This window comes from Myotis nattereri, assembly GCF_964212035.1.
Source record: "Myotis nattereri genome assembly, chromosome: 7".
NCBI lineage: Eukaryota > Metazoa > Chordata > Mammalia > Chiroptera > Vespertilionidae > Myotis > Myotis nattereri.
In genome coordinates, this window is record NC_138082.1 from 43671813 (window position 1) to 43698175 (window position 26363).

The window sequence follows — 26363 nt, forward strand, 5'->3', positions numbered from 1 at the left end:
GAACAGAAATTGGCACTTTATGATGATTCAGTCGTGACCAGTCACTGAGTATCACCTTCAACATCTGTGGCCCTAACTGTGGTCACAGGGGACAGAAGGTGGATCACCCGGCAAAACCCTTCCCAGGACTCAGACATGCTGTACATGGCTCCTCGCCCTCCTCCTGCATGCCACAGTGCTCAGAAAACGCCAGCACAACACGCAAATGGGGTTGCTCACTCTGAAGGGAACAGTTGCAAAACTCCAATGTAGAAATTATTTTCAAAAGTAAATTGCAGAATATTGGTGTGATTTACCACCATGTCTAAGACAAAGAGGAAAGAAGTTTTAACTGCTTGTCAGTTCGACTCAACTAAGGCTTTGTGGAATGTGGCCATATCGTGCCTCTTTGGCACTAACCTTGGCTCATATGTGTATCAGCTCTTTACAGGAAACAGCCTCCTCACTCGCGTGTTTCCCTCTGGCCACTTTGTCGCTACTCTTTTTCAGGTCCACACGTTCCGAGGGCCACACTGGTGTGAGTACTGTGCCAACTTCATGTGGGGTCTCATTGCTCAGGGAGTGAAATGTGCAGGTAAGAGCTCTTCCCTCTCACTGTATTGAGTAAGGAGTTAGGAGGAGGGCGTTGAAGGAGATTTGCTGTTATGCACAATGGTCTAGGTCAGTGATGGCGAACCCTTTTGAGCTCGGCGTGTCAGCATTTTGAAAAACCCTAACTTAACTCTGGTGCTGTGTCACATGTAGAAATTTTTTGATATTTGCAACCATAGTAAAACAAAGACTTATATTTTTGATATTTATTTTATATATTTAAATGCCATTTAACAAAGAAAAATCAACCAAAAAAATGAGTTCGCGTGTCACCTCTGACACGTGTGTCATAGGTTCGCCATCACTGGGCTAGATCCTGGTTTGCCCTTAACACACATGCAGCAGTCCGGATTTTCAGGCAGCCACTTAGGAAATTGATATTTTATTTGCCCTTAACTTGTACTTAATGAACAACAGACTAGGGATCTGGTATTAGTCCTTTAAAAAGAGAAAAGTCAGCTTGTTCAAAAAGTCTGATAAAAGGAGATATAAGTAAGGCAGTTATATTTAACTGTTGTCTTCGATGTTGCAGGAACTAAATTTATAAAAATGATTTTTTTAAAAACAGTTTACAGGGACCGATGATTGTTGCCTTGGAAACGGAATTTTAAAGATAAGTTGTTAAGCTGGATTGTCCTTACTGAATTGTTGTGAAATTGAGTTGAAGCTTTAGAAATCTGAATGTGTCTTCGCAGAGGGTTACCAAATTCTGAAAAACCACTTAGTCACTAGTGTTTTGTGATATTTTAAAGTGTTGAATATGCCAAATCTTTTTATAAAGCAGAACCACAGTATTTTTAGATTTAAATTTAGAAACTTTTAAGATTTTGCACATAAAGAACCATGCTTTATGACATAAGTGGTTATTCACATCATGTGAAATTCATTTGTATATAACAACTATACAGAGTATTGGTCATTTATTCAAACTGCTCTAAATTCTGGCATAAGCTTAAAGATAACCACTTAAATTTTAAATACATAGTGTTTGGTCATATAAGTTTCTTTCTGCTATTTAAATTGTAAAACTGAAAACTGCCTTCTTACATGTCGTTTAGCATGAAGATTAACATTAGAAATGTATACTAAGACTAAAGTAGTTCAAAATTATAGCTATAATAATCCTGTCAAATCTATCACTGTAAAAACCTACATTTCTTTTGTGGCCTGATTTTTAATGGAATCTTTTATGTTATGTGCAGAAACTTCTAGGGTATGATTTTTCTTATTTCTAAATTGCATTTTCATTGAATAACAGGTGCAATATGCATTGCATGTGAATGTCCCAAATCACCCTCCTCTTAGCTATTATCACTAAGGCATGAGAAAGTCCCAGGCATCCATCACTAGCCAAATGGAGGGAGAAGAAGGCCCACATGTTGACTGTGACCGGTGCAGAGGTGTCCACTAAGGAGGGGCTCAGCTCAATCCAGTCTAACTCCTCCCTCGTGCGAGAGCGTGACAGCCCCAATGCAGGTCTCTGCCCAGAGAGTAAATAAAAATAATTATCATCCTGCCAGTGGCTACCCAGAGTCAGGACGAGGAAATACCATAGGAAGGCTGTTTCTGAGCCTTGGAACTGGAGAGGAACACAGTGGAACAGAAAGTGATGACGTGGCGGTGGTAAGAACATCGGCATTGCTGTGGTTTTTCAGAGGCAAATGGAATATTCTTTCCACCTGCTCAAGGAGCGATGGTCTCCATAAGCCTGGGTTGCCTTTATGACACAGCCTTGACCAGCAGAGACTCTGCAACAGTTTCCTAAGCACTATGACTGTCACTGACTTCATAAGCTCTTTTACTAGCATGTGCATCCTTTACGTTTTGAAAGGGTGAAGGCCATTGCATGAGAATTCTGAGTCAGCTGTTAGAAGAGAATAGGTACAACACATAATAATCTTCAGCAATAGGCTACGTTCCCAAATCATGTTTGAAAGAAATGTTTGGAACACTTAGGATAGTAATAATATGAAAAAAAGGTGAAAGAAAATGAGCCAATCCATCCCACAGCCACCTGCATTAATAACCCTCACCTCTTGTTATGAGTCAAGGGGTGGGAATTGAAAGAAAAGCCTTGAGGAGATTTTTCATTTTATGTTACATCTTGTGCTTAAAAGCATTAGTCTATGTGATTTGGACCATATTGATGTGTAATATAAGAACAAGTCAGCTCGTTTTTTTAAAATGGGGATGGTTGGGATGTCAAGTAGTTCTGATTTCCGTGACAACTAATTACATTTGGATTGATAGTGGGATTCTTAGATATAAAGTGGCTCATCCTGACCTTTGAGCCATCACTTTATTTGAAACAGAATGAACAGAATTAAGAATTTAAAGAGCCAGAGAGAAGTAACTGGTGGGCTGAACAGAGGCTTCCCAAAGATTTCTACTCCCTAATCCTCAGAACCTGTGAATATGTTACCTTTTGTGGCAAAAGGGACTCTGATGAAGTTAAGGATTTTGAGATGGTAGTGTCAGGATTGTCAGGTGGGCCCAGTGTAACGATTATACGAGGCAGACGAGGCAGAGAAAAGTGTAAGGACAGAAGCAGAAATCAGAGGGAGATGAGCCACGCTCTGGTTAACTGGAGGAATGGGGCTGGAGCCAAGGAATGCAGGCCTGGAGAAGCTGGAAAAGGCAAAGGAAAGAAACAGACTCCCCGAGAGCTTCCAGAAGGAGCACCTTGCTTCCAGCCCAGGTGTTGTAACCTCCAGCACTGTCAGAGGAGAAACTCATGCTAACCCACCACGTGTGTGGTGATTTGTTACAGCAGCAATGGGAAATGAATGCACTAGCTACCGCACATTAAAGATACCACTTCCAAAGAAAAACGGCAGCTTACTGCCTGTCGGAAAAGAGATGTATTTATTGCTTTTGGTCCCTAAGACAGCCTGCTTCGTTCTGATTTCTTTTTTTAAACTCCATCAAGGTAGACTTGTCAGGAATTTTTTAAAAATAGGTTTTTATTGATTTCAGAGAGAGAGAGAGAGAGACACATCAATGATGAGAGGGAATCATTGATTGGCTGCTTCCTGCACACCCCACCCTGGAGATGGAGCCTGCAACCTGGGCATGTGCCCTGACCAGGACTTGAATCGTGACCTGCTGGTTCATTGGTTGACACAACCACTGAGCCATGCTGGCCAGGCAAGGACTTTTTAAAAGGAGTATTGGCCAAAAGCAGTAATTTTGTATCTCTTTTTTTTTAAATAACATTATATCAAATGTTGGGTGGTGGTGCAATCAACAGACTGAAAAAGTTGCTGTAGGAATCAGACTGAATCCAGCTAATAGGAGGCTTGCTGTTACGCACTGCACTGCACAGCCGATGAGGACAAGTGAGAACACCAGTCATTACAGACATGATCTTCTCCAAACCCCTCAGCACAAGGTTCCATAGTAGGAACCTCTACCAACGTCTCCCTTCCCTTCTTTACAGTGAGCAAAGTGATGTTACAGGGGAGTATCTACTGCCGCTTGGCAGTGGTGCTCCTCCTACTAAAATACTTATGATTGAAGTAGGCGGTCTTTAAAAGTAAAGTTCAAAGGATTGTCATTGCTCAGATAGAATAGTTTCCCAAAGCACTTCTCCCTTCTTTATGAAATGTAAGCTTATAGGTTAAAGTGTCTATTATTCTATATAATAAAAGCCTCATATGCAAATCGACCAAATGGTGGAACGACTGGTGTCTATGATGCACATTGACCACCAGAGGCCAGATGCTTAACGCAGGAACTGCCCACAGGCCCCAAGCCAGCTAAGGCAGGTGCCAGTGGGGGGCCCCCCCGATTGCCGGCCAGGCCTAGGGACCCTACCTGTTCACGAATTTCGTGCACCGGGCCTCTAGTTATTATATACTCATTGAGATAACCAAACATCCCTGCCACCAAAAAGACTTCCACCAGCATTCCTGACTTGCTTTCATTTTAGCCTTACCAGAATATTCTAAGAAATTAGCCAGATAATTTTGTTCTATATCAGACATATCAACTTAGTATTGGTTATTTATTAAAGTGACTGTATTCTTTCAGGGTGTTATCATTACTGCCAGCCCCCCAAGGGAAATGGCAGCAGGTTTTTTCCTAATAATTAAATGTATTTATTGTTTCAAATGTACAAGCATTTAACTTCTAGGCTGAAGAAAGGAAGTGGAAGTAATGTTGTTTATTTTAATTACTATTCTGATTGACTATACCTAAAAAAATTATGTTTGTCCTTGTAAGCCAGCAAGAAATTCATTGGACTTGCTTAAAACTTTTATGTATCCCCTTTTAATCAAAGTAGTATTTTCACAAATATCCCAAAGAACAAGGTATTTGCCTTAATTTTGCTTATATGACTTCTAATGTAAATTAGAAATAGGTTACCCCCACTTCTCCTACATGCAAGGCAGATGGGGGAAGACAACTAAGAAATGTTTAAAAATAGAGCTTTTACTTGCAGTTATTTAAAATATGAACACTCATGTAAAAGAATGAATAACTATCTTTACTTTCAAAACACATTAACATTACCCCTTAATGCTATCAATAGAATAATAGCAGCTATTTATTTCAAAAAGTATATTTCTGTGCATTCTAGATAAAGGATACATTTTTAGGGAAATCAAGCCCAAGAAAATTGGAGTAGCCTAAAGTTAGCAGTCTAAGTAATACCAATAGTTTATTAATAAAGGACAGAATAAAATGTGATTTGAATTTTTTTATTCTTCCTTTCATATGTTTATTCTGTGCTTATTAACTTGAATAATTGGGAGAGGAAATGTGGTTTAATTGTAATATAAAAATAACCCACCAAACCAAGAGATGTGGCAAGTGAAGTGATCTTTTATGGACTTTTTTTTTTCATTTATAGTGTAGATCTTCCCTGGGAGAAATAGAACTGTATAAGAGTTATATGACTTTAATAAATAAGTATGAAAACCAAATAAAGTCTTAATGGCAAACTGAAAATTGATATACTGCTGGTCCTTGAAGCAGCAATTTTCAGAGCAAGCTCATAGCTAGTATATGGCACTGTGAACTTCAGGGTATAAAGATGCTTTACTTTAATGACTTTACCCTATCCTTTCGTCTTCTGAAGGACTTCTTATCCAGTCCTGCCCAAAATGTGGCCTTTGACATTTATTTATAAAATTTAGCACAATATATTGTTCCATGGTTTAATTTTACTCAAGTGGAAGAAAGAATATCAGTTTAAAAACATTTTCCTTGCCCTAGCTGGTTTGGCTCAGTGGATAAAGCATCAGCCTGCAGACTGAAGGGTCCCAGATTCGATTCCAGTCAAGGGCATATGCGTGGTTGCGGACTCGGTCCCCAGTAGGGGGTGTGCAGGAGGCAGCCAATCAGTGATTCTCTCTCATCATTGATGTTTCTCTCTCTCTCTCCCTCTCCTTTCCTCTCTGAATAAAAATATATTTGTAAAAAGAAAAACCAAAAAAACCCACTTTCCTCTCCCCTAAGTCTAAGCTTAATCATCAGTTTATCCAGTTTTCACCCAGGCACAAATTATTGGGCCATTAGCGAAAAATTATGTGGGCACTAGAAAAGCCCACAACCCATAAATGCCAACAAGCACTGACAAAGAGTGATCCCAAGAAAAGCTTGCTCTTCCTAGCCAAAGCCCTGCGAAAAGGGCAGCCCATCCGGACAGAAATCTTAGGACTCTGCTGATGTTTGAAATGGGAGATAACTTCAAACATTCAAAGGGAAAACTATCAGACCATTAATGCCACAGGCTGGGAGTCAGGAAGCCAGTGTTGAAATCTCAGTTCTACGGCTTTGTGGCTGAGTAACTTTCATTGTCTTTCTTAAATGACATTGGGTTAGGTTGTTACACAACCCTTTCCTGCTGGATCTGTGGCTGCTGTGTACACACTTAAACAGTATGCGGCACATCGACATAATTATTAGATTAGGAAGCTTTGCTGACTCTTATACCTTGAAAATACTATGTAAGAGTTTTTCCATTTCTGGACAAGATGAATAAATATGTTTCATTTTGTTCCTCACAATAAAAATAACAAAATTCCCTGAACAAGATATATACGTCACCTATCAGAAGACACTGAGGGCTGAGAAAAGAAGGAAGACTGACTAGGGACCTCGGGACTCAAGGAACCCGGCAGTGAGTTGCCTCCTGGTGTTTGGGGTTTCGTTTTGGTTTCTAACCTCCTATGTATTCCAGCCTGGGCACCAGAGAAACTCCTAACGCATAATTGCCAACAGACACCAACAAGAAGTAATCCCAAGGAAAGCTTGCTCATCCTAGCAAAGCCCTGGGAAAAGCATAGTTCAGTGGGATAGAAATCGTTTAGCCACACCTACTGTTCTCCACGTGAACACCATGAAAAGCCACATTGCTGCCCCTCCCCACTGGGTGTGCAGCAGCAGCAGTCTGCGTAGAACCCTGTTTTCTACTCCACCCTGCAATCTCAAGGGTGCGCTTCTTTCCTGTGCGTCTGAGTGGAGCCCTGCCTTCCATCACTATATTGCAGGAAGAAAGTGGTACCCCTCCTTGATCGAGCTTGTGGGTGGACCCTGGCTTTCATCCCCACCCCCTTCTATAGTAGAAGCAGTACCCTCTTAGCCCAAGTCTGAGGGCAGAGCCCTGCCTTCATGCCTCACCTGCTTTAATGAGATGACTGAGAACGTAACCAAAACTCTGTCCGCTGTGCCCACCCTGCAGTTCCCTGCAGCACAGCACTCCTCAGCCAGGTTTGTGGGCAAATGCCAACTCCTATGCCAACCCTGCAGTAAGTAGGAGGTTTTGGCCCCCCCACTTCCCCAGAATATGGGGTAGAGTCCTGCCATTTGGGTGGCATATAAGTGAGTAGGCAAAATGGCACTGCAAAAGCACTGCAAAGGCTTTGTAACCTAGGTTGACGTTGGAACCATGGCCTCCAAAAGTAAGCCAGGATGTAGGCCAGAATGTACATTCTAAATCTAAACAGTTTACCTGCCTGCTAATCCTGAAGATTTCAATAGGAACCAGAGTCTTGTAACACTCAAAAAATCCAGAATATAGTTCAAAATTATACTTTATAATTTTTATAATTTTTTTTTATAACTCAGATGAAAAAAAAGACAGTGAACAGACACCGATTTTGAGACGGTATAGATGTTGGAATTGTCAGACAAGGAGAGCAGCTATGACAAAAATGCTCCAACAAGCAATTAAAAACACCCTTGAAATAAATGAAAAAATAGAAAATATCATAAAGTTATAAAAAATAACTAAATGGAAATTTTAGAACTGAAAAATCATTAAACTCACGGATGGGCTCAGTAGCAGAGTGGGGATGACAGAGGAAAGAATCGATGAACTTGTAAATCAATAGAAATTATCCAATTCAAACGAGAGAAAATAGATTTTACAAAGTGAACTGTGACCTATGGGACAATAACAGAAGATTTAACTTGTGTGTTGGAGGCCCAGAAGAGGACTAAGAGAGGCAGAAAAAATATTTGAAAATTCGTAGCTGAAAACCTCCCAAATTTGATAAGAGCAGCTAGAGAAAAATGATGTACTTACTTGGAGATACTTTTATGTAAATGAAAAGAACAGTATAGATGAGGAAGAACTAAAACCCCAAACATCCAAGTCCTTTTCAGGACCTGGTATTCATATCTACAAACAGAAAGGGCCTAGAGTTCAACTTACCTTCTGACCATAATCTGGTTATGACAATGCCGTGTAACAGCCTGAGACACCACATATGAGGAGCTTCTCCAAATGTTTCAGAAATAGTTACAGTAAATACTTATAATTTACTTATATGTAAGCACTTTATATGTATTAACCTAAGAGATAAAAATTGACCTAATAATGGATAAATACTATTATCCCCATTTTATATACCTGCTACACAGAAAAGTTAGGTAACTCACTCAAAATTGCACAGCTGATAGATTCTAGATCTAACTCTAAGTTTCAGAAGTTATACAAAATATTTAAATGTTCAGGGGAAACAAGGTCTTTTAAACAGACATTTTGCCATTGATTTGCCTTATATTGAATCAGAACTCTTATCCATAGATATAAAGAGGAATTTGGAGTTTCAATCATGTATTCATTTGGACATGATTTAACTATACAGAATGGTGTTGCATCATTTCTTCAGATAGTACAGATCGAGCTCTTTGCTCTAGAAGCCTTTATGTATTCAAAGAAGAAGCTGTTCTTTAGCAATGTTCATGTCTGGGCACTGCTACCACTGGCCGTGCTGTCTCCAGTGCTGCCCACTTACACACATGTGCACACTCAGCTTCCCGCTGCAGCTCGCCTGTCTTTGCACATGGAAGTGCTCAGTACATATGAATTCCTCCCTTAGTCACCACAGACCTCAGGTTCTTATTTGTTGGCAGTATCTATATATTTAATGAAAGAAAATTCCATTATAAGTTTTGGCTAATTTTCCTTGTCTGTTCATGGTTACTACTGTATATAACTAGATTGCAGCATTACTAAAAGTCATATTAATCATCTGATCACCAGCACTTGTCAAACATTTTATAATATGCAAAGCACCTGAATACACTGGTTTATTAATTCTCATAACAATTCCATGAGGTCAGTGTTATGCTCCCCTCTCTGCCAGAACAGCAAGCAGAACTAAAGCATGTTCAAGGACCATAGACAGTTGTCACGACATTGTATGAATATCAGTGTTTTTATTAAGACCTGGTTATAAACAATATATACTCCACATTGTTCAGATTTACATAATGTCAGCATCAGGTTTTCATTAACTTAAAAACAAATGGGCTATGTTTTGAAAACATAGAAATGGCTTATTTCAAACTAGAGGCCACTCTCACAATCTGGGACCCCTCGGGGGATGTCGGACTGCAAATTTCTGCCCTGTCCTCACAGGCCAGGCCGAGGGACCCCACCAGTGCATGAATCCGTGCACCAGGCCTCTAGTATCCATATAAGATCTTTGGTTAATCTCTCCCCCCCTCCCCACTCCCCCCTTCCCTCTGAGATTCATCAGTCTGTTCCATGTTTCTATGCCTGTGCACTGAGCGTCTGCCCCCCGGGTTGTCAGTGTGCTACCGGTCAAATGGTCACTTAGGCTTTTATATATATAGATTATTTAGCTATGGTTTATCACTCTTCAGTCTAATTTAATAAAATATTCATTTTCCTCTATTCTTTACTTCCAGTTTAAAATAAATATTAACTAGAAAATATTTGGGTTCTAGCATCTTAGAAGTTACAACCCAGTAAAACTACAAAGCAAAGGAATAATTTCAGTAGAGGCAATAGAGTGTAGTGTTATAATCACAGACCCTAGAATCACTGTAGGCTTGAATCTCAGCTCCCTACAGAGTAAACACACAACCTTGGGTGAATTACTTAACACCCATGTGCTCAGTTTTGTCAGGTTTATAAAATGAGAAGAGTAATAGTATCCATTTCTTAGAGTTTTGTGAGTTTAAATGGAATAATAAATATAAAGCACTTGGAATAGTGTTTGGCATTAGTAAGCTAGAGATGATAGTAGTAATAAATAATAACTTGCTATTTTTAGATATTAAAATGCAATTATATTCCACATTTAAGTATATTTTTATGTAACTTTAAATAAATGGGTAAAATTTTAGTTGGCTAATTGGCATAATATTGTTTTATAGATATTTAATTAAACACTTACTCATTTGGTTTGGTTTGGGTTGGTATTCTCCTGAGATCATAATAGCAAATAAATGATAAAGCCTGAGCTAGAAGTTTGGTCTTCTGACTTAAAACCCAAAAAGTTGTGTAAGAGAAGAGATAGGAAAAATAGGGTCTGCTGGGAGCTAGTTCCCTTTTAAACCTAATTCAAGCTGCAATGCCTTTTGCTAAAATAGTTCAGAATGCTCCAAACTCTAAAACAATAATGAATATTTTCTTTCTTTGTTCTTTTTTTAGATTGTGGTTTGAATGTTCATAAGCAGTGTTCCAAGATGGTCCCAAATGACTGTAAGCCAGACTTGAAACATGTCAAGAAGGTGTATAGCTGTGACCTCACAACACTTGTGAAAGCCCACATCACCAAGCGGCCGATGGTGGTGGACATGTGCATCAGGGAAATTGAATCTAGAGGTGAGGTGCTTCCCTTGCGATGCAGAGCGATTGTAATTCACCAGGAGTGCGAGTCCTGATGTTATTTTTGGTGCCTCGTTGCACAACCCCATTGTCTTCTGAAAGTTTAGGGGAAATGATTTCAGATGGCAAATGATCTGAAAGTCTGAAAGGAGTTAATCTAACAAATAATTAAACACTTGATTTCAAGATACATTTAGGTACATTTAACCAGTTATAGGAAATCTATATAAAGTCTATTTATGGATGATGTTTCCCTAAATGTCTAAAAGTTGACATATAGATACCAATTCATTGTTCCATTTTTTGTGTTTTTTTTTCTTGGGTCTGAGAAGCAAAGGCATAATGCTCTATTAAAACTATCCTAGGCCAAAAACCAGAGCTGCACCCTAATTATTCTTTCTCACTTGGGAAAAATTGCTATGGGCCTGTTAATATAGTTTATCTTAGTCCTCTGTTATGTAAAAGAATGTATGGTATAATTGGGGTGATGAATTATTTCTCTTAAGACTTCACATCTTTGATCTAATTAGACACAGTGATGAGCCAGATCACAAATATCCAGGTGGCAGCAGGTCAGAGCTAAAGAACTGTCAGTGAAATGGTTTTATTTCAGGAGAAAAAGGTAAAGAGGTTTCTAAACATGTATATTTATCATTCTTTCTGACACATCACTTCCTCAGCCTGAAGTATGGCAAGAAGTTAAAATTTGAAGAAAAGGCATGATTTCAAGGAAACTGATGAGCTCCTTGCTTTATTCGCAGGTCTTAACTCTGAAGGACTGTACCGAGTGTCAGGATTTAGTGACCTCATTGAAGATGTCAAGATGGCTTTTGACAGAGGTATGTTCTTCAGCCTGTTCATTAACTCAGGGCAATAAGACCCTTTGCCAAAAACGCACAATACCTGACGTTATTCTTTGCATTATTTTTCTGAACCACTGATGCTTGTTATACCAAATAAAAAGACTTAGCTTTTGAGTTTTAAAATTCTTTTTCTCAGTTGTATTAAACTGTTACATTTCACTGTGGGAAAGAAGCATAAAACTTAGCTACATTACCTAAATTTCAGTATCCAAGGCTGGTTCTAAGTTCACTAAAATATATGCAGAGCAATTTAATTTACCAAAAAACATGGGGACAATGGAAGTGGGGATCTAAGTGATTGCAGATCTCAGATTTCCCAGTCTGAGTGGCCCTTCTAACTGCCTCCCTGCATCCTCATCACCAGCTCTGACTGAGGAGACCCAGGTCCTGACCCTTGTGTGGGGACAAGAAACCCCAAGGAGCAAGGAGCAGAGGACCTCCTGGAGTAGGACCCACCCCGCTGTGGGGGGAGGGGCCCAGCCAAGGAAGAGCTCAGTCGCCTATTGTCTTTAACGTTTACATTTAGATTTGTTCCTGGGGTTCTCCGTTTTGTCTTCAAGTACTGGAATAAGGTGGTACCAAAGAAGACCTGTCACCTTGAGTGCAGGAAGTGAAACAGAAAGAGCCTCTGTCCTGTGCAAGAACATATTTCTAGACCCGTTGCATCCGCTCCCATCACACAGCTCTTACAGCCCACACAGGCAGAAGACAAAAATAAATTTAAGTATTATTGCCAATCTGCCAGGAGGAAATCTAGGCCAGCCCAACAGTTTGATAAAGTCAATGATGATGAAGGGAAGTAATAGTATGCTAAATCCACATAAGCATCAAGAATAGTCCCGAATCAGTGCCCAACTGAAGGTTAAAGAGGCTTTTTTTCCTCTAGAAGATAGCATGTCCATCCCCAGCCACTGCCAGGGTTCTCCAACTCACACTGACAAAGAAACTGAATGTTTCCAGGGGGCCCAGAAAGCAAATAAATCGCAGCAGTTTTCTCTCATTAAAAATACAAGACAGTCTTTTTGTGAGTCATTTTTCTACATTCCCTTTTGTGCTCTGAAAACACTAACAACAGATTTGAAAAAGCTTGAAGAGCTCACCTTGGCTCCATATTGCCACACCCTCGATCACTTCTGGGAAGCTTCAACCCTGAAATAATGAGATCTGTGGGGAAAAGGCAGGATCCATAGAATGCTAGGATGAACCCATTCAATAGGCAGAATTTGGAAAATTTCCCCTCACTTAGGAGATGGTCATGGAATGGAGCACGAATTACTCTGAGGTCAGCACATGCCATTGTCGCCTTGCATGCTTTATCTCCCAGTGGAAGCAGATATTTCTGTGCCCAGAACAGGGAGAGGTCCAGGGGAAGGTCAGAGCAAATAAAAACCCTTGAGCCTTCCTCCAGGGAAATCCCCACAGGGAAGCCCCAGTCTGAAGAGCCAAGGGCTGAAAGTAATAGAGCAGCCAGGGGCAGTCTGTGCTGCTGCATCCACGCCCGAGAGCAGTGATGGCGAACCTCTGACACGCGTGTCAGAGGTGACATGCGAACTCATTTTTTTTTATTTTACTTTGTTAAATGGCATTTAAATATATAAAATAAATATCAAAAATATAAGTCTTTGTTTTATTATGGTTGCAAATATCAAAAAATTTCTATATGTGACACGGCACCAGAGTTAAGTTAGGGTTTTTCAAAATGCTGACATGCCAAGCTCAAAAGGTTCGCCATCACTGCCCTAGAGTGTAGTATCTAGAAATCAAATCACGGAATGCATTTATATTACTTTAAAATAGATGTAAGAGAATATGTAGGTTCTTTTCAAAAAGCAGGTTTTAAAGGAACCAGTTTAAGAATAGTATGCATAGTGAGTCCCAGAGTATTAATATTTTAGGCTCCTAGCTTCTCAAAATCTTTCCAGTGATTCATTAATTCAAAAACACGTATGTAACAGCTACTGTGTGCCAGGCACCATGTCCTTCACTTTAGATACAGCAGTTAACTATGTACACTTGGTCCTTGTATTCGTGGCAGGTTCACATTAAATAATAATCACACAATGGCTATTGATTTTTGTTTTAATAGATGCCATAAAGGAAAATATTAATAACTGGGGAATTGATCTAGTCTGTTAGGGTCAGGGGGATGCTGGAGACCAGAACAGGCTTTCCCAGAGAAGAAATGTTTATGCTAAAGTTGAAAGGATGAATAGGAGCTGGCTGGATACTGATTGAGTAGCAGAGAAACAGGATATGTAAAGGCCTGACAGCATAGGAGTCTGTGCAAAGGCCCTGAAGCTGACCTGTCCAGGCACTGAAAGGTGCTGTGGCTTAGAGAGGGATAAGTGAAAGGAGAGTGGACTGAGATGCAATGAACACAATATTTTACCATAAAAAGAACTGCCTGGTAGAAGATTCTCAGACCAACCTCCAAATTCTGTTCAACACTGTCAGGTAGCTGAACTATAAAAACTGTGACTTTACTTTCCAAACCAAAAATGGTACTATAGCCAATAAGGAGGGGGGATATTTGAAATCTGGGTTCTCATAGAAAAATACAGAAGAAAGGGAAACTATTTTTCTGAGTAAAAACTGACAGTCATTTTTCTACATTCCCGTTGTGCTCACATCCCTTTCTGCAGATCCGTAGGCCCAGCACCTACATGCTTCCCCTAGGTCGTCCTGAAACATTCATGGTGGGTCCACATTACATACCTGCTTTCCTTCCAGGAGGCACTCTGTCCCAATCTGTACATATTCCAACCCACGTATGAGAGGTGGGCACTGGTGATCTCATTGACACTCATATGTGAGTGACAAACAGGCCAAGGTATTGGCATTTTAAAAGAGGCTGCGTAGCCCTTGCCGGTTTGGTTCAGTGGATAGAGCGTCAGCCTGCGGACTCAAGGGTCCCGGGTTCGATTCCGGTCAAGGGCATGTACCTTGGTTGCGGGCACATCCCCAGTAGGGTGTGTGCAGGAGGCAGCTGATCGATGTTTCTCTCTCATCGATGTTTCTAACTCTCTATCCCTCTCCCTTTCTTTCTGTAAAAAATCAATAAAATATATTTTAAAAGAGGCTGCTTAAAAAAAAAAAAAAAAGCCTTTAGAGTAGTTTTAGGTTCACGAAAAAAATTGAGCAGCAATTTCCCATGTAATCCCTCCTCTCATGCTCTGGGCCAAGATACTAATAGGGGACTATTAACATCTTGCATTAGTACAATATATTTGTTAGTTTGTGAACCAATATTGATACATTAACTAGAGTCAATAGTTTATATTAGGGTTCACTTTTTACATTGCACAGTTCTGTGGGTTTTGACAGATGTGTGAAGTCATGTATCTACCGTCCCAGTATCACACAGAACTTTCACTCTCATAAGAATCCGTGCTGTGCCCTCATCCTTCCCTCCTGCCCCGAGCCCCGGCACCCACTGATCTTCCTGACCATAGTTGTGCCTGCCCCAGAATGTCCTATAGTTGGGACCACAGAGGGCACTGCCTTTTCAGACTGACTTCTTTTACTTTCTTACTGTATTTAAAATTCCTCCGTGTCTTTCTTGGCTTGAGAGCTCATTTCTTTTCATAGCTGAAAAGTAGTCCATTGTCTGGGTGTGCCTCAATTCATTCACCTATCAAAAAGACATCTTGGTTGCTTGCAGTTTTTTGTCAATTATGAGTAAAGCTGCTATAAACCCTTGTTTCCGGGTTTTGGGTGGATGCAAGTTTTCCGCTCCTTTGGGTAAACAGCAAGGAGCACCGTTCCCGGATTCTGTGGTAAGAGTGTGCTTAGCTTAGTAGGAAACTGCCTATCTCCCAGAGTGACCGCTCCCTTTTGCATCCTCCTCAGCAGTGATGAGGGTTCCTGTCACTCCACATCCTTGCGGGCCTTTGGTGTTATCAGGGTTCTGAATTGTAGCCTTTCTAACAGGTGTGTGGTGAAAGGCTGCTGCTTAATCCGTAGAAATCTCTCGTAAACCAGACAGAACAAAGAAAGCCAGCATAGGCTCTAGCTCAGAGCAGATGCTGATTAAATCTTTAGAAGATGAAAATTCAGGTATTTTAACCAAGTAAAGTACTAAATGCCAGGGGCTGGGGGAGGCCGCCCTGAAGGAAGGCAGCTTTGCTTGGGAGTCAGGGGCCCAGCGCCTCTGAGATGTCCCTCCACTTTGTAATGCCTTCTGTTCTTGTTCTCTCAACACTTTATGGTTCTGTTTTGTTCTGTGTTTTACTCTCTACTCTCCACCTCCTTTACCCCTAGGACTCAGGCAAGCTCCAAACTTCTGTGTGGGAGCCTGAGGTGGTACAAAAGCACAAAGAATAGAGACCTTGGTGCTAGGGGTCTTTTGTAAGTGAAGAGTGCCTCTGTTGTCATTTCCCACATTCTCTGTGTTTATTTTAAAAAGGAAAGCAGCAATCCCATATTAGTCCCCTGGGAATTCTCAAGCAGCCATGAAATGAACAAATATTTCTGTTGACCCGAGTTCTCTTCTGATTTTCACTCCATAAGTAACATGGAAAAATAACTTCAGAAAACTCAAAAATTAATTTTGCTTTTCACAGAGTATTGATCATTTCTATAACTTAGCACAATGAAGCTGATGTTAAAAATGGGAGCATTGCTAATCTTTAAAAACTGTACACAGAAATACGTTATTTATAAAAAGCAATGCTGTGGATCCAAATATTTACTTTTCTTTCCTTTAACATCCTTCAAAGATGGAGAGAAAGCAGATATTTCTGTGAACGTATATGAAGATATCAACATCATCACTGGTGCGCTGAAACTCTACTTCAGGGACTTACCGATTCCACTCATCACGTATGATGCCTACCCCAAGTTCATAGAGTCTGCCAGTAAGTACACCGGCGTGTACCCCAATACCCTGACAGCCTGCCTCTCCTGAGTCATCCCTCCTCCCGGGGTTCTCTGCTAGGCATTTTGAATGTATTTCATTAAATACTTCTTCCTCGCCCTCTCCATGGTGTGATTATATATATATATATATATATATATATATATATATATATATATTTTCACAAGAATTTGAACTGTTCTCCAACACTGGTGACTTACAATGTCTACCACCAGAAGCGTCTTGGTAACGGGCTAGCTAACCCTCATTCTCCAAAGGAAGGCTTCTGAAATTTGGACTGTACTTTGTAAAATAAAATAAAAATAACTGGAAAAATAAAACTAAAAAAACAAGATCAACTACTTTGTTGTTAGATTCAGCAAGCACAAAAATTACCGTCAGATTTCAATGAAAGTTTCTAAATCCTTACTCTCAATTCCCATGTTCACTCTGCGATGGACCATTTTTTAAATTCTAGTTAAGATGAAAATGAGGAAAAGCAAAGGCTCATTTGCCAAATTCTGTTTATAGTACAAAAAAATCATACCTATAATTCACGCTCCATTTTTTTGAAGGAAATTCTGAACAGATTTTAACTGTCGGCATTGCCGTGTTTTAAGAAAAGATAGGCTATTTCTGTCGTTTGCTTGTCTCTCTTCAAAGCCACATGTTGTCTTGATCTTTAAATAACATAACTTCCTTGGTAACACAGATTTGCTCTTTGACTTTGAGATTTCATGAAGCACAAACTTGACTTGTTTTAATTTTCAGTTTCCCCTTCAGAGCATTTGTTGAGAATTCCTGTGGTTTGTGGAGCCTTCATTTCTTGCGGGTCAGCTCAGCTCTCGAGTAGAGAACAGCCATGAGAATCGCCCTGATTGTTACAGATTTCCTGAGCCTGAAAGGCTCTAGAACTCTCCCTTCGGAATTTAACGCTTCTCATTTGGGGCTGGATTCATTGCTGAGGTTCTTGTTTCGTGGGGCAGGCGTTGCTTCCCGTAAGGATTGATCAGATTGGCATTGATGTGGAAAACACTGGACACACACTTCCCCAAGGGCTGCTCAGTCCGCCCACAGTTTGCGTGATGCCCAGGACAGCACTGGCTCAGCTAGATGGTGTTCCTGTCCCCGTGTTGCTTGGGACAAAACTACAACTTGGCTTCTGAGCCTGACCCAAGGCACCCAATTAGCAGAGAACAAAGCAGTGATGGAAACCCAGATTCCAACCGCTCCGCACTGCCTCATCTACTGGGAAGAAAAAGCCAAGCCTTGCTTACTGGATTTCAAGGCCTTGAGCCCTGCATTACTAAATACCTCACCTTCTTTCCCCACACCCACCCGGTGGCTCAGGAAAATCTCCCCTCTTTATGCTTCCAAACCATTTGTCATTGTTCTGGGACTTGTGTCCCACTCGCCCCTCAGAGAGCTCGCGAAAGCACAGCATAGTAAACTCCCCTAAATCGAGGTCAAAACACCTTAAAATTTCAACTATTTTCATGTGTGATTTCCATGACAACAGAAACCCTAGCATAGCACTCATATACAACATAAACGAGTATTGTGCATGTTCGATGTTGATATAATTGTTTGTGGAACATTGTGTCCTTGAGCCTGTCTTTTTTAGGAGTAGAATGTGTCTAGATCAGTGATGGCGAACCTGTTGAGCTCAGCGTGTCAGCATTTTGAAAAACCCTAACTTAACTCTGGTGCCGTATCACATACAGAGATTTTCTGATATTTGCAACCATAGTAAAATAAAGATTTATATTTTTGATATTTTATATATTTAAATGCCATTTAACAAAGAAAAATCAACCAAAAAAAATGAGTTCGCATGTCACCTCTGACACGCGTGTCATAGGTTCTCCATCACTGGTCTAGATGCATAGATACAGCCGTTCTCCTATCTGTATAGGCAGATATGGAAAATAAGAAAAACTAAGATTTATAGAGCAGTACTAGGTGCCAGGCATCGTGCTCAATACTTTACATCCATGATATTTTATTTTGTAATTGGTTTTAGAAATAGAAGAAGGGAGAGAAAGAGAGAAATGTTGATTTGTTGTTCCACTTATTTATGCATTCATTGGTTGACTCTTGTATGTGCCCTGACTGGGGAATCAAACCCTCAACCTTGGTGTATTTGGGACGACACTCTAACCCACCGAGCTACCCAGCCAGGGCCCATGATATTATTTTATAAAGAAGGTGTTTTAGGATATAAGTAAACTGTCCTAGTCCTGTCACTGGAGGAGGTGGTAACGGTGTTCAAACCCACCTCGCCTTAACATCAAAGCCCTAGCTCTCTATCTGCATGCTGCTTGGGGCGCCTGATAGAATAGGAGGCAGAGACTTGCACAGGGGAAGGCAGGCAGAGGACAGGAAGCCCTCTGAAAGAAGGACACGGGTTAGCTGACCTTTCCTGATGCAGGTGCTCTTGGACTTTTTTTATCTCTAGCCCCTAAAAATCCTTGGTCCATATTCTTTAGGTCTCGGGTATCTCTGGCGTTTATTAGCCTCCCTTGCCAACAGAAAGTCATACTTCTTCCTGCAAAAGCTGTTTGAGCTCTGCTGTTGCAGCCTTCTTTGGAGAACTCCTGCTGGTTGAAAGCTGGAGGGGAGTGGCTGCAGGAAATGCTAAAGGCAGTAGAGGAGGCCAGGCATCCCATCGAAAGGCTTGAAGTTCTGCACAGTCCCTGCATGCTCCCTTATGAACCACCTGGTCTCCCCAGCACTTTTTTGCTCAGTTCCTCTCCCCACCAATTAGGAAATCTCTGCAGTCCGGTAGGAAGGCCTAGAAGAGAGGTGCTTCTCCCAGGGCTGCTCCTTAGCCCGGCTTCCACGCGTGCTTCCTGACCGCTGGGCCAGAGCTGAGGCCTGGCAGTACTGGACCTGGAACGCTTCCGCTGCCAAGGGGTCCGAGAGCGATGTTCCCAGATCCTAGAGAAGCTGCGTGACTCGGGGTGTAACCTCGAGTGACTCAGAAAAACTCGGGAATGAAACCCAGGCTTCTTGTTCCCAAGCCACGTAAACGTCCGAAGAGGAGCCTGGGAGTTAGAGCCGGTGGAGCTCCTCCCTCCGCTCTGCCCAGATCCCCGCTTCTCGGCTACGTTCATTCTTCTTGTACTTGAGTTTCTCTCCAAAGAATGTAACCTTTAGAAAGAGCTTTTAACTAGGTCTTGGTCCAGGTTCAGAGTGCTTATTTCCTGCCCCGCAGTGTTGTGTTTCCAGATCCTTCCAGACCTCCCTCAAATGCCGTCTCTCCCTCTCCTGTCCCCCCCTCTCCTGTCCCCCCCTCTCCTGTCCCCCCCTCTCCTGTCCCCCGCCTCGGCCAGCTTTCTCCTCTGTGTTCATGTCACGCTCGCGGGGACGCCCTTCAGAGTGTCTCTGCCCCGTCAGAGGTTGTGCTCATCCGTGTCCTCCCTTCTAGACCGCAGCCCCGTCCAGGCAGTTCCCTTGCTCATGTTCGTTTCCCCACAGCGCCTGTGTAGTTCCTGACATAGGAGATGCTCCGTGAGTATTTGTTCAATCAGTGAACATAATTTTGTAATTGAGAACCACAGAATCTTGGTTTTTAGATACTCTAAGGCAGTGATGGCGAACGTTTTGAGCTCGGCGTGTCAGCATTTTGAAAAACCCTAACTTAACTCTGGTGCCGTGTCACATATAGAAATTTTTTGATATTTGCGACCATAGTAAAACAAAGATGTATATTTTTTATATTTATTTTATATATTTAAATGCCATTTAACAAAGAAAAATCAACCAAAAAAATGAGTTCGCGTGTCACCTCTGACACGCATGTCATAGGTTCGCCATCACTGCTAAGGAGTCATGTAACTAGACTTTCTTTTTTAAATACCCAGTAACCCCAGAATCATTTGTCCAGGCAGCCAGTCCACTGGTGACAAGATTCCACAGTCTGAGTCCCACGGTGCCCAACAGGGATCTGCCCGCTTCTAGCTCCCTCCCCTCGGCAGTGGTCCTGGTATCACCCTCATCCACGTGCAAGCCTTCCATATATTCAAAACAGGAATGGTGGTTACCACCTCTGAATGCATTTCATTGGTCTATCTCCCTCTTAAATTGCGCTGTGATCTTCTTAGAGCTAAAGGTTTGTGTTCTCTGAAAAACTGATTATGGGTAACACTCCTCAAAGTGGAAAAGAGAAGTGAATTCCAGGGCAAGTCTCTGTCAATTTGATATTGGTGTATTCAAGTGCATTTTGTCAGATGTTCCTAGGTTTATAGCTCCAATCTGGACCTCTCCCTGAGCAGCAGGTTAATCCAAGTCAGCATGTTCATCTGCCGGTCTAGCTCAGATGTCTTCATCTTCCCCACGAAGCCTCCTCCACCCAGATCTTTCCTATCTCAGATAATGGCGGTTCCATCCTCCCCGTTACCTCAGCCCCAAACTTGGCTCATTCTTGATTTTCTCTCATTCATCCCTCATCAGTAACTCCTATGGACTCGACCTTTAAAATAGTCCTAGAATCCAGCAATTTCTTATCGCCTTCCCTGCTACCACCTGGTCTAAGCTAGTGTCACACCTCACCCGGATTTTTGCTATTATTACTGGAATGATCTTTCTGCTTTTACTCTTGCCCCTCCCATCATGTTTCCCATGCGACAGCCAGAGGGAGATACTATGAAAAATGTATGTCAGGTCATGACTTTCCCATTTCTCTCAGTAAATTCTAACCTTTCGAGTGATCCTCTCCTACCCTTTCTGCTCTCTCTACTGTGGCCACACTTGGCTCCTCGCTTTTCCTCAGACATTCCCAGCCTTCTCCCCCTCAGGATCTTTGCTTGACTGTTCCTCTGCCTGGAACCACCTTCCCCAGATCTATCTCTATGTGCTTCGTCCCCCCACTGCCTCGGGTCATCCTGACCACACCATGTGTAATTACACACCCTCCCCCCTCAACACACCTAATGTCTTTTCCATAGCACTTGCCTCATTCTAATACAGAATAAGCTAAAAGATACATATACTTATTTATTGTTAGTCATCCTCCAATAGGGAAAGTGAGCTCTCCATGAACCTGGAATTTTTTTTGTTTCCATCCCACCAACACTGCCCTTAACTTCACGCCATCTCAAGATTCTCCCTACACAGACTAAGTGTGGAAGTTAAAAGGAAACTAAACTACTCCTTTTTCAATTTTCAAAATAGTGTAGTTTCCAATTACTTAGTTCTATAAAGGTTTTTATAGAAGTGGAATTTCTTTTCTTAATTTTAGAAATTAAATGATTGAATTTCAGTATCTGGAATTGCTATTATTAGTTGGCACTCTTTAAAGGCCTCAAGGTTCAGAGACCATGCATTATTTATCCTGGTAAATGTCAAATAATACATTCTTCATCCCAAAGAAATGAACCAGAAGCTCTGGGGAAGCTTTGGGCAGAAATTGCAAAATGGCCAAAGTTTCTTTGAATTAAAAAGCTTCAGTCACTGTTTACATTCTGAAATTTATCAAATCTGCTCTGCAACACTAAGAGCCTTCGTGTCATTCTAGTTTTCCCCCGACTCCAGTACATTGCCTCTGAGTTGGTTTATTTTATTAAATCTGAAAGATGGGGATCCTTGGGTCCTGAATGTCATGTTCTGGTCAGAGGTGGCCTTCCAGCATTTCACAGCTGCTGTTCTGATTTGGATCCCTTTGCAATTGCCCTGAAACATTTAAAGGCACCCCGTCTTCATGACGTTTGGGTAGAAGCAGGAAATGTGCTAGATTAGAGCACAGAATTCCAAAGATGTCTATTGTTTCTGATCACGGAAATAATTAATTTAATGCGATCTGTAACCTCAAAGGCGTGTGCTGGTGTTTTGGCCAACACAGCAGAACTAAAATATGCACATGAAGATGTGCCCCTTCAAAGTTTACACCTTTGAAAGGGTCCCATTTATTTGAGGGGCGCTGTTGTCACTCAGAACATTTGGCATTGCCTTCCAAGTCTGCATGTGGCTTCTGAATGCCCTAAGTAGTAGAGCATCTTTGTGCTTTGAGGGTAGATTTGACTATTTAAGTTACACATAGTAACTTAAAACAAAATCTAATAAAAGAAGTAAATATTAGATCATATATTTCTTGGTTGAAAAAGAAAAAAGCGAAAATATCAAGTAATAAGACCTTAACAGGGGTTGCCAGGGACAAAGGGATGGCATGGCTTCTATACTGTTGCTTTCTGAAAGGGGACTTTCAAAATACTTTGAACAATGCAGCATTCCTTACATATGTTTGTAATGTTCTGAGATGATCTCACTTGGGTGTGTAAGTTTTTATTTGTATGCAGATATGTGTCAGAATTTTTCATAGTTACATCCTATATATCCAATGGCCAGTTTCCATAGTTACCAGACTCAAGACTTCCAAGTAAAAAAACTGGGTGGTCTCCCGAAAAGTCCAAGTAAACGGTATTGCCACATTGAAACTAAGCCTTTGGAAATCTGAGGCTTGAACCTTAAAAATATTTTCCAAGGCTGTGGGCAAGGATCTGTGAAAAAGCATTTCTTACCTGTTTTAAAACATAGAATAGAATGAAATGAACCATTTATACCAGTTGTCTATTAAAGTTTTCCTCCCACCATTCAACTCGCTCCTTTAGAAATTATGGATCCTGATGAGCAATTAGAAACCCTTCACGAGGCACTGAAACTGCTGCCGCCCGCTCACTGCGAGACCCTCCGGTACCTCATGGCGCATCTGAAGAGGCAAGTCCGACTGCAATGCTTAACTTGTGCTGCATCCAAATTTTAAGAATGAAGTGAAACGAAACATGAAAGAAAAGACAAATGATCCATTGAATGAATAAACACAAGCTATGTTGTCTTGTGTGAAATTGCACAAGTTAAGAAGGAATGCTAAAAATATTCTGCACTACAGAGCTGAACACACACTTGATTCTAACAGGAATGTATTTGCAATTGCACTAGGTGTTGGCAAATACGTTAGAAATACTAGTATCCTGCCAAGGACATGCATCCATTTCTACGGAAAGGGAAAGGTTGTAGCTGTAGCGACACTAGCATTAGCATAATAACGCAAGAGCAAAGCACCCCACAAGAAGGCTCATTCTTCTTTCTCTAAGACAGGCACTTCAGACTTGGTGCTGGGATTGTAGATTATCGGATGGATGTTGCCAGCACCAAATATTGCTGTAAAAAAACAATGGAGTAAAGTAAGGGGTAAAGGAAGAATGGAAAATGAAATATTCTGTTACTCTGGTTTAATTTGTTGTAGTGATTGATGATGATGGAGCTGTATTTCCTTGCTCAGTCACCGTCAATCTCTACCAGTTGAAACAATGTTTTTAAAATTATATGACTAAGAGTTAGTGGTTTTAGGGTTTCGAAATATAAGACCAATCAGCAACAAAAAAGATAGCAGAACTTGACATCTACGTTATATGCCTTTAGGCATGAGTTATCCAGAAATGAATACTTAATTCATGCTGCTTTTAATATTTACACGTTTCTCCTCTTTAAAAGCACCATGAGTTAAAACTTTGATGTCATTTGCTTACAACTTCACTTGTAAATTCAAGTTTGCTTCATATATGGATGCAGTTAAGTACTCCACACAGAAGAAATAACTCTCAAATTGTAGTCTCTGAGCCTTCACTGTAGCCGTAAAAAATATAAACCCTTACTCTCTCTGACAAGGTTGCTTACGCTGAGCCATCTCCTATTAATGTCACGACCACTCTCTCCCTAGACACTTGGAAACATAATCTATAGGAAACCAGATAGCCCAAGAGGAGGGAGTGAGGGAGGGAGGGCTGAGGAACCATCAGGACGACCCAGTTCCTTCTCTGCTATTTCAGACACCCCTGCAGCTCAGGCTGCGGCCAGAGAATCCACAAATAGAACCGAACCCACACACATCTTGTTTTAGATTTTGTCCCAAAGCACAGTGAAGAACCGCATGGCTTACACAAAATCCTCCTCCTGTGCTTGTATTTTTCAGAGTGACCCTCCATGAAAAGGAGAACCTTATGAATGCAGAAAACCTGGGGATTGTTTTCGGCCCCACCCTCATGAGATCTCCGGAACTAGACGCCATGGCTGCACTGAACGATATCCGATATCAGAGACTGGTGGTAGAGCTGCTCATCAAAAATGAAGACATTTTATTTTAGATTTTTAGTTTGAGAGGAAAAAGAAGTGTTTTACAGATGAAGGAATGTTTTATAGTAATTTAATTGGCTCTCATAGCTGCATTATTCCTTGGTTAGAAGTTTGGGCATATAACCAGTTTAAAATGAAGGAACTTTCCATTGTTTTTGTAGCACCGCTCAGCTGTCCTTGTAAAACAGTGAACATACGCTTTCCAGTGCTAGTAACCCTGGGTGTTTATCATGTTAAGAGAAACTCAGGCTATTGCATGATTAGCCCCGTTTGGCAAGGGGACCCGTACAAAGGAGACAGCAGCCTGCCCCGCTCTCCGTCCTGGGTAGTCTGTGGTTGTAATTCAGCATGTTTCGCAGAGTGAACCTGTCATGACTTCGCTTGGGTTCTGTCATTGGTGTCTGACGCTTACATAAACATGCACATCAATGGACAGAACAGCACCTCTGGCCGCTGCACTGCCATAGACTATAACATACGCCTACTTTTCTCCAATGCTTTATTTCTGGGTTCTCTTCGTTCTTCTCTGGCATAGTACTTTCTTTCCAGCAAAAAAGCAAAATGTTTTCAGATTTGTTACTTTAGTAAATGATCCATGCCAATAAAAAAATACAACGCAGAGCATTTTTTGTTAAATTATTGGGTTTTAGTTGTAATTTTGTGTTTTTATCTGGCATGCATTTATTAACTTATTAAATTTGGCTTTTAGAAATTAAAAATATCGATAGCTTGCTTTTTTCCCCCATGATTAGAAATATTTGGAAAAATGTGTTATGCCACTTGTGTAACACTGAGTAACCCCGCTCACCTCTTTTGTTTACCATTGAAAGTTTTATATTGAGTTCCCAAAATGATAATTTAAAACTGCTTAGAATTAGGACACCCATTCATTGGATTCATTTTTCTTCTTGCACACTGTGACAGAAATCAAGACTGTTTTCCCAGCTCGAGCTGGGGGCACAGGCAGGAGTTCCTTCTAGAACCATGAGAAGAATAAAGGCTAACTAGAGAGAGTGGCTTTCTAAACACTTGCTTTGTTGGATGTGCTTGGTGTTGACACGCAGCTGAGCGGAGAGGCTGCCTGAGAGGAGTCCCAGGCATCAACCTGCCGGTGGGGGAAGGTGGGCGGAACCAGGGGTGGGCCTCCCCCTCTCAGTGGCCGCCCGCCCGCCCGTCTCTGAGCCAATGACCCTCCAAGTCTCTCCCTGTCAGCCGAGCGAGTGCCCTTTCAGAACTGCAGTTCTGTCCTGCCTTCAAAGTAAAAAAGCACAAAACATTTTTACCATCTCAATCCTTGACACTTTCAAGACTATCTCAAAGATCATGGGGACTGCAGAACTGTGGAGTTTTCCATATTTCTGTCCCGAGGCTACAGTAAGGGGTTAGTATTTTTAATGTTTATATTCTGAAAGCTGGTTATCCAGGAGATAGTCTGTCACAGCTGCCTTCTTAACCACAGTCCCCTATGAATAATGTCATTGCACAGGCAACACCAGATACACGGATGAATCAAGCACTGAGATTCGTTTTCTATAACTAATTTACTTTAAAATGGAGGCCACTGAAGGTCACTCTGCAGGAAGGCAGTGCTTGGAAACAGAGAAGTCTGACCACGTGACTCTGTCCCTGGGTTAGGTGAACCGAATGAATTTCTACACGCTCATGGCTGAAGTTCTTTTTGAACAAAGTCCTTTTAAAGGAGAAATTCAGTAAGGAAATTTGTCAAGAAATCTGCTTCATCAGAATGTAATCACCTTGTTCTTTTCCTAAGAGGAACAGCTGTGTTGACTCTGGAGTAGGCACCTCTCAGAACTAGAGGTTTACCTGGAGC

The 26363-nt window shown here is 41.3% G+C and overlaps 1 protein-coding gene across 3 annotated transcripts in view; it reads left to right on the forward strand.

Annotated features, from left to right (window-relative positions):
* CHN1 (chimerin 1) overlaps positions 1 to 25154 on the forward strand; it is a 157778-nt gene extending 132624 nt beyond the window's left edge. For all 3 annotated transcript variants that reach the window (XM_081095623.1, XM_081095624.1, XM_081095625.1), the window contains 6 exons: positions 490 to 574; positions 10508 to 10681; positions 11446 to 11523; positions 16266 to 16403; positions 23011 to 23116; positions 24372 to 25154. In XM_081095623.1, coding sequence (XP_080951749.1) covers positions 490 to 574; positions 10508 to 10681; positions 11446 to 11523; positions 16266 to 16403; positions 23011 to 23116; positions 24372 to 24543 — 753 coding nt within the window. In that variant the 3' untranslated portion in view covers positions 24544 to 25154. The remainder of the gene's footprint in view (positions 1 to 489; positions 575 to 10507; positions 10682 to 11445; positions 11524 to 16265; positions 16404 to 23010; positions 23117 to 24371) is intronic.
* The last annotated feature ends 1209 nt before the right edge of the window (positions 25155 to 26363 follow it).